The sequence below is a fragment of the Ziziphus jujuba genome, chromosome 6 (assembly GCF_031755915.1).
Source record: "Ziziphus jujuba cultivar Dongzao chromosome 6, ASM3175591v1".
Classification (NCBI taxonomy): domain Eukaryota; kingdom Viridiplantae; phylum Streptophyta; class Magnoliopsida; order Rosales; family Rhamnaceae; genus Ziziphus; species Ziziphus jujuba.
Window position 1 is genome coordinate 23615696 of NC_083384.1, and position 8744 is coordinate 23624439.

The window sequence follows — 8744 nt, forward strand, 5'->3', positions numbered from 1 at the left end:
GATTTGGTTAGTTGTCTTATCACTTCATTTTCTATTACTTTTCCCCGGATTCTTACAAGAACCTATTGTGTTGGCGCTAGTGTCTCGAAGATTGATAATTTAACAATTTCCATTTATTTGTCTCTTCTATTTCTTTTTGAACTCCATCATGATCAGCATTATTTTTCCTACTCTTACATTTGATCTTAACCCTTCATCAGCTTTTTCCATTGCAAAGTTGTTTTCTTTTTCCAGAATGAAATTAATCAAGCGCATGCTACCTTTGCGGGAAACCCAAACGTTGAACCAAAAAGAAAAATCAATTGGCAAAAAGTTGGGACCTTCTGCTAAATTCCTCAGATTCCCTAGCAAAATCCAAGACTCAGTAAAATGGAGCCGATTATCATTACGAGAAGACAAAGAAAAAGAGGAGACGAATACAGACCAAATACCATACAAAACAAACCAACAAAAAACCTTACTTCAAGAGAAAACCATATATATTTACACAGCAAACGGTAAATTCAAAACAAAATCTAGGCGATTCTCAGAACCTTACATAAATCTAGGAAAAGTTTACATCTAACCGGACCAACCATTCTCAGCGAGTCTGAAGGCTACGGCTTTTGAGAAGCAGCCATTTCAGCCCTGTGTTTGGAAGCAAAGCGATTAACCAAAGCAAGAGCATTACTAGTGACCTGAGCAACATTCACAACTCTTCTCCTTATAGCTGTCTTCACATTTCCATCCATAAACCGCGCTGAAAACCCATCCAAACAAGTATTTTCATCGGTCAGAGCAGAACTAACCCAAGTCTGGACATTGCTCACATGCCAAAGAAAGTCCTGACCCACGGCACGACCCATATGACCAAGCTCCCTAACCGATTCACTTAGCTGGTCTACGCTATCACTCATGGTTTCTATGCAGTCTTTTACAGCTCTGTACTCTCTAGGCTTGATCCCCCTAACCTTAGTCAACTTGGCCAAAAAGGCTGTAGAAGATCTTACCCTGGCTAGGCTCACTGTCAAAGCAGTTTGAGCGAGTTGTCGCTCGCTTTGTTGGATTGCTTTGGCATAGCCTGCGAGACTCTGAAAGCAAAGTGCAGGATAGTGAGTGACCCTGCATGATGATTTGACGAAATCTGAAGAGGTAGGGTGTCTGGCAATGGCAGATTCCGCCATGCCAAACACGTAAAGGAAGAGGAAGAGAACCACTAAGGAAAGGCCAAGTTTAGCCATTCTTTCTGGTTGTGAAAAACTTGGTTAAGACTGAGGTCGACCGGGGCTTGAAGACTAAGTAGTGGAAAATATTTAGACCAAAAATAAAAATAAAAAATAAAAAAGTTATAATGGTTCTAGTCTATCTACTTATGAGATTAAATAAAAGTGGTCACATGGCTACTTTCTTCCTTTTTCCTTTTTTACTGCTGACACTACTCTATTTGATCTGACATTTCTTTATTATTACAGGCCTCTTTCCACCCTTGCAATAATAAAGAATTATCAGAAAAAAAAAAAAACAAAAATCCTTTTTTCCATCCTGTTCCACATAGAATAATAATATTACATTTCCACCCGAAAAAAAAAAAAAGAAAATGGAAAAGTAATATTATACAATATATAGAGCTAGTAAATGTGTGCCTAACCCGTTGTTTTTCAACTAAAAAAAGAAATGCGTGCCTAACCACTTTTAAGCTCCATTAATGAAGACCTTAGCCCCGTTCACTTTCAACGTACAGGGTTTAGTAAAGTATGGCCCGAAAGCATCAGAAGAGTCTTGAATATCTGTACCTAATATATTATATTTCCTTAACAAATTTTTGTCTACCCAGTATTCTTGTGGATTTTAGAGCTCAAATACTTGATGACCATTAGTTTTAAATATGAACTATATCATTTTAAAGGGAAGAAAATCGAACGTTGTTTATTGTTGTTCTGAACCCGTACCTGAAGAAATATTGGGCCACTCAAGGAGAAATTTGGGGATTATGAAAGTAAATGTTTGAGGGAGCATAGTCTCTAGGTTAGTGATCACTTTAAGGAGGTTGTGGACGGTTCTCAAACCATATATTCACATACATACACCAACCGTAATTATCATTATGCAAAGTGTCTTTATCGTTCTTCGAGAAATGGCCCAGCAGCGCCACAAAGTCTTGTCTTAAACCCAGCCTCTTTGCTTGTACATGTGCCTTCCAAGTCGGATATATATATTAAAATCAAATGGTGATGCAATTTTCCCAACACTTTTGTTTTACAATGCTTGTGACTAAGGATGATGATCTAAACAATTCTATTTTGGTGTTTGTGGCAGACAGCCAAAATATTAATAAAGATATTAATATAATAACATTCAGACCTTCAGCATTCAACCTGAACTTATTATTAGTAATTCCAAGTAACAAGGTAATATTTCTGTCCCTTAAAATATATTTGGATTAATTATACTTTGCCATAATGAATTACTACATTTTTTTGTACTTCGCCCCTAAGTTAAAAAATGATCAGATTGCCCTCCAGATAATTCCTTTCTTATTACCCTAGTTTGTGTAACGAACTGAAAAAAAAAAAAAAAGGCATATATACACCAGTCAAATATAAAGAAAGAATAAACCAGTTTTTTAATAAAATTATATAAGTTGTGAATGGCTGATTTTTATCATTTCATCTTTCCAAAATGCATGGTTGAACTAATCACAGAATAATAGTTCATATGAGCAATATGACACTTTTTGGAGTACAAAGATAAAGTGAAAAACCCGTAATAATTTAGGGATCTAATTGTATTTAACCCAATATATTATGCATCATGATGTCATGGTTCTAACTAATTGTCCATGATCACAAAAAAGAATAGGAACATACCTATGATACAGACACGTCTGGCCCACTCGCCATCCCCGACCTTTTTCCTTTTGTGGCTTCTGTATGGGCAGGCAATAACTCTTCTTGTTGGGCAATATGTTTTCCTTTTCAGACTCTTCAAAGCGAAATTTCAGCTCCTTAAAACAAGTTTTATTTTTGCATCAAATAATAAAATATTAGCATCTTCAGAGCTCAAATTTCTTAGCAGCTAGTGGCCCTCTTGAGCAGCTCATAGTGGGGGTGGTGGTTTGGCACGGTCCCAGCAAAAAATCTATATAGATACATACATACATATATATATATATATATACAGAGAGAGAAAGAGCAATTCTACTATACGAATTGCATATAAACCGCATTTAAAGTTGATACTATTTGAATGAAATCGTTAGTTTTTGATACATTCGTATGCAAACTATATACACTATAGAAGAATTCTATAAATATATAATATATAATATATAAAAATAGAATAATTATGTCACTGTTATGTGTTATTCTTATATTATTTTAATTTTGACGCAATGGATAGTGATTTGGTGAGGCGAAAAAAAAAAAAATATATATATATATATATATATATATGTAAATAGAATAGTCATGTTATTATGTGTTATCCTCATATTCTTTTAATTTTTTTCAAAATTATTAATAAAAAAATCATCTTTTTTATTTTTTATTTTTTACTATTCTATCAAAATATTAATTAATAACAAATAAAATAATTATTGAAAAGTATAAAAAATTTTATTTTTTGTTGGCTGTATTCAAAAATATATATATTTTTATTATTATAATATTATATAATCGATTAAAAGAGTAATGAAATTTTTATTTTTTATGGATGTATCCAAAAATATATAAAATCTATTATTATAAAATAATAATAAATATATTTTATTATTTATTAATAATAATTAACTATATATTTATTGTTATAATATTAATAGTATAATTACTATGAACGTGAAGTGAATAGCAAGTTAATCAGTTGAATATTATATATCTCAGACGTTTAGTAAAAAATTAAAATTTATATTTTTAATATTATAATATTATATATGACATAAATTGTATTTGCATATATATGATTCTTTTAATCAAACATATTTTAAATATTTTTATATATACAAATATGATTATAAAATTATATACTATTATATGAATTGTTGATAATAATATATATTATATATTGAAAATTCTGTTATAATGAATATTGATATATACATTAAATGTAAGTCATAAACAAATTATATATAATATTGAAATAAAATATATAAAACACTCCATAAATAATATATAATTTAATGCTGATCTGTATTATAATATACAAGTCGACACATTTGGTAGTAAAACTATATATATATATATATATATAAATATATATATTTTTTTTTAAATCCAAATTATTATTATAAGGATTTAATATAGAAAAATTAATTATTTGCAAGTGATTAAATAATACATTTGAACTTGAATTTAAATTCCATAAATAAAAAATATTATATAAATACATTTGAATTTGATTTAAATTATTTAACTATATTTGAATTTGAATTTGAATTTCATAGATAACAAAAAAAATTAGATAAATATTTTTTTTAATTTGAATTTCATAGATAAATTATCTTATAAGGTAAAAATATATTTATAAGATAAATAATAATAATAATAATAATAATAATAATAATAATAATAACAACAATAACAATAATAAATATAATTATATATAATATAAAAATTTAATATAGAATAATTAATTATTTACAAATAACAAATAATATATTTAAATTTGAATTTAAATTCTATAGATACAATTGAATTTGAATTAAATTATATAAATACATTTGAATTTGAATTCTATTGATGGAAAAAATTAAATAGGTATGAAAATAGTATGTGTATTGAGAAAAATTAGATAAGTATACATTTTTAAATTTGAATTTTATAATTAAATTTAGAAGTCAAACTTTTAGTTCTTGACAAACTTTTACGATATAGATTAAAAAAAAATTAAAAGCAAAATGTTCTTAGTAACAATAAAACTTTTAAATAAATTTTTAAATATGACCAAACACGGTGATTTCATCAACCATATCAACGCTAGTAAGATATATTGAATGTTCAAAGTTCAAGCTTGAAGACTTTAAGATGTTTTAAGCTTTGATGATAAATCATATATTACTAGTGTTAAAATGATTTTAATGAATAAACAGGTTTTATTATTTTTTCTTTTAATTTTTGTTACATATTATTATTATTTGTTTCAATATATGTAATTGCTATTTATTCTTAAGTTGTTATTTTAGGTTATTTTAAATTATTTTTTATAACAAATAATACATATAACATAATTTAAATTTTATATGTAAACATGCATGTAATATACAATAATATCAAAGTCTAAATATTATTATAGAAATATTATTTATGATATTATATATAAAAGTAAGATACTAAAAAAAATTTTCACATATCATTATTAGATTTGAATATAATTAATTATTATAGATTATTTCTGAAATCATATATTATAATTATATATACCAAGTATTAATGCTAATAATAATAATATTAAAAAAAAAGTAAAATTAAGCTCCCTACAACTTATTTTACTGAATTATAGTCTGTCAGCCTACTTTAAGTGCTTTCCAGATCAGATACCACATTTTTCATTATCCAATCCAAAATGCATAAGCTGATCTTTTTTAAGCACAGACGAATGGGGAAGAATGAAAAACATACGGCTCCTTAGTAGAGGTTGTTTAGTAAAGACATATTGGGAAATCACACCATTCCACAAGGCAATTTTTTTATAGTAACATACCACAAGGCATTATATAGAATAAGATAAATGCAGCACTAGAAAAGAGCCCATATTATAGGTAGTGCTATGTTTTAGATTTATCCCGCTGCTTATGGAATCTTTCTTTTGTCGCATTATTAAGGAAATTGATATCAGGCCTCACTCTACATGAAGACGGCAATGCCAAATCTAAGAACTGCGTTACTTACGAAAAAAAATCTAACTGCGCTCAACAGCTGGAAAATATATATATATATATATATATTAGTCCCTCTGTATATTTACTTTTAATTAAAAGCATGTCTTTGATACAATAGTATTTCTGTTTATAATTTAAATTAAAAGTTATCTGATGAATCTGGCGCAGCATTATGGTATTATACAAAAATAGGAAACAAGAAAGAACCCTTAAGACTAACCGAGTACTTCAATTTCACACATGAACACTAAACAGTCATGTACCTCAAAACAGCCCCACGAACCTTTTCCATGAACTCTGCTGCTTGTTTCTGCAAGTTCAATTTACATGAGGTAAAGCTTGATAGTTCAGCTCACAATAATGAAAATTATTGAAAAAAGGATGCATTTGAGAAGCTGGCATAAAAATTATTAGTTCAAACTAAAGAAAACCTTGGCTTCACTTTGTTTATCATAAATGTGGCACAAAATTACTTTCAAGAGTAGGTTCTCTTCAACGTAGTAGCTATACCAAAGATATAAAGTGGAGTTTCTTCTGTCCATGTGAAGTTGGAGCATGGCAAAAATTTATATGCACAGACATGGACAGTCATTTTTTTTTTTTTTTTCCAACATACTTCTCTGATCTCTTATTTACAATGTTTAGAACCTCCTTACTTCTATATTATGTTTAACGCAAGAACAAAACTGGAAACCTAGGCAGCGCTTATTAGATGAAAACTACGGGGACATCATTAACAGTATGGTGACAGAACTATAATTTACATTTCACTCCTCCAGTTAAGCATTTAGATGATTTCTCCATTATTTCTTTGTGGGGTTGTAAGTTTCAAGAGAATTTGTCCTACCCATTGATAATAACAAGGGGTGAATGTCAATCTTTTTAGAGGAATCTTGAGATTTATCATTTATGTATCTCAAACAACACCATAAAAACATAAAAATAAAATATCCATATAAACTACTTCACAAGTGTATAAAAACGTAGGAGGCTTTCTCAATGGCTATTACCTGGTTACCTCTCTGTGCATTTGCTATGTTTTCGTCAAGAAGTGTCAACAAGGATCTGTTAAGTTGGTTCTGCTCAACCAACTCCAATAACTGCATCATTAAAACAAAGTGAAGTCGGACAAGTGACATAGGAACAAAAAGAAAATAAACTTGGGAGGCTGGTCTAATGGACAAGAGCAGCACATACGGTTGCTTTAAGATCCTTTGAAGTCAAGATTTTTGTTAGATTTTCCTTGGCTGTTACAAGATCACGTTGCATTTTATCATACGCTTCTGTAACAGAAGATGGGGAAAATGAATTATGATTTTATCAACAAAAAGCATGAAATCCATAACTAATAGAGTATATGAACTCTAACAAAAACCTGTTCCTTCATTTAAGGCTTTCTGCAATGCTTCCAGCTCGATTAATCTATCTTCCATATCCTGGGAACACAATCGAGATGTTTTCATGCGAACAACCTTTCAAATTAAATTATTTTGTGCAGAGAGTTAATCAATTTATAGAGTTTGAACAAGGAACCTCAGTTTTCGAAGCCGCAAAGCGAAGCTGACCTATCTCAAAGTTTAGGTGTGAAAAGAATTCCTCATTCAATCTGCAATTATTATAATTTATGACAGTATTAGTGGCCCAGCAAGGTAGAGGCATTGGGACACTGGTAAATAATGCATACTGAGAACCATATTGATAAATCTCAATTTCAGAAAAAGAGTAAGTTCCCAATAATTAAAAAACAAAAAAAACTGCAACATTCATATTCCCATAAATATATATATATATATACACAAAATTTGTTCTTTTTCCATTCAATTAAGCTTTTCCTTGTATCTATTATCCAATTTCCAGCACTCTATATTGAATTCCAGAACCACAAAAATGGAACTATACTACAAACCTGGTCCTCATCCTTGCAATCTCAAACTCAATCTCTTGTGCTTCAGTATCAAGAAAATACTCAACCAGCTGCGCAGGAGTATCAGGAACAACCCGAGACTTGAACAAACAAGACAACACCACATAGCAAACAGTAAGCACAATATCCATCGAAATTATGCAATAGCAAGAACCAAGCCATGGAAACACAAGCCCATTATATTCAAATTACATTTCGGAGAGCTTGGCGTCGCTCTTTCTCTTCACGGACTTGGCGTTCGAATTCTTCCCGGAGTTCGGCATCCTTCTGGAGCCGCCTCTTGAACTCTTGCCGAGCGATGTGCCCAGTTTGAGGCGGGCCAAGTATGCCTTCTGGGTCCTTCCTTCGAAGAAAAAGGAAATAACATTCAAGAAATTTGAAACTGTACAAAATGATTAAATTTGAAATTTCACAGACGCAGATGAGGAATTGTACCCATCCAATGCATGAAATTTTTGTGGGCATGGAACGGATTGGTCTCCAACTGTTACTACGGGCGACTGGGATAATGGTGGCGAGGCCAACGCTAAGAACCACCATTGATAGCTTCTGGGTAAAGTTTGGAGCTTTTACGCTCTGATTTTTTTTTTTCTCTCTTTTTTTTATTTTTCTTCGCTCGGTTTGCGGTATTATCCGTTTGGATGGCACGAAAAGTAAATAAAATCATGTTCGTGCCGAGAGTCACAACCCTTAAGTGTCCGTTATGAGAATGGTATCAGAGCCTGATTTACATTGGGCCTTTAATGTGGGCTGTAGAAACGTCCAACTTAGAAGGGCTTATTACCTGGTCTAAATAAATGTTGTTTTCGCATTTTCAAAATTTAAAAAAATTGGTACGGTCTCACTGTGAACTTGATCGGAATTGATATTTTACATTTGAAAAAAGATATTTCAGATAATTTGCATCTTAAATTCACAAAATTCTTCTATAGTTGATCTTTCTATTAGATATTTAACAGAAACAAAAGT

The 8744-nt window shown here is 30.3% G+C and overlaps 2 protein-coding genes across 3 annotated transcripts; both read right to left on the reverse strand.

Moving 5' to 3' along the window:
- Nucleotides 1–361: 361 nt before the first annotated feature.
- LOC107430259 (21 kDa protein) lies at nucleotides 362–1318 on the reverse strand. The gene has a single exon (XM_016041083.4). It carries the CDS (start codon nucleotides 1218–1220, stop codon nucleotides 597–599), a length of 624 nt encoding a protein of 207 aa, XP_015896569.3. The 5' UTR covers nucleotides 1221–1318; the 3' UTR covers nucleotides 362–596.
- Nucleotides 1319–5873: 4555 nt separating this feature from the next.
- LOC107430256 (uncharacterized) lies at nucleotides 5874–8391 on the reverse strand. 2 transcript variants are annotated; one of them, XM_025079471.3, is made up of 9 exons: nucleotides 8211–8391; nucleotides 7968–8114; nucleotides 7758–7855; nucleotides 7385–7457; nucleotides 7227–7287; nucleotides 7049–7134; nucleotides 6862–6951; nucleotides 6115–6161; nucleotides 5874–5888 (listed from the first exon to the last, which is right to left on the reverse strand). In XM_025079471.3, the coding sequence occupies exons 1-9, from the start codon at nucleotides 8313–8315 to the stop codon at nucleotides 5882–5884; spliced, it is 714 nt and encodes a 237-aa protein (XP_024935239.2). In that variant the 5' UTR covers nucleotides 8316–8391; the 3' UTR covers nucleotides 5874–5881. The 2 variants fall into 2 exon arrangements, with proteins under 2 accessions (XP_024935239.2, XP_015896566.2); XM_016041080.4 differs by lacking the exon at nucleotides 5874–5888 and having other exon boundaries at nucleotides 5890–6161.
- Between the last annotated feature and the right edge of the window lie 353 nt (nucleotides 8392–8744).

Coding starts and splice junctions, on each gene's coding strand:
- LOC107430259 (XM_016041083.4), bottom strand. CDS start 1,220: ATGGCTAAACTTGGCCTTTCCTTAGTGGTTCTCTTCCTCTTCCTTTAC.
- LOC107430256 (XM_016041080.4), bottom strand. CDS start 8,315: ATGGTGGTTCTTAGCGTTGGCCTCGCCACCATTATCCCAGTCGCCCGT. Junction 8,115..8,210: donor AAATTTCATGCATTGGATGG/GTACAATTCCTC, acceptor CTTCGAAGGAAG/GACCCAGAAGGCATACTTGG. Junction 6,952..7,048: donor CAAAGGATCTTAAAGCAACC/GTATGTGCTGCT, acceptor TTAATGATGCAG/TTATTGGAGTTGGTTGAGCA.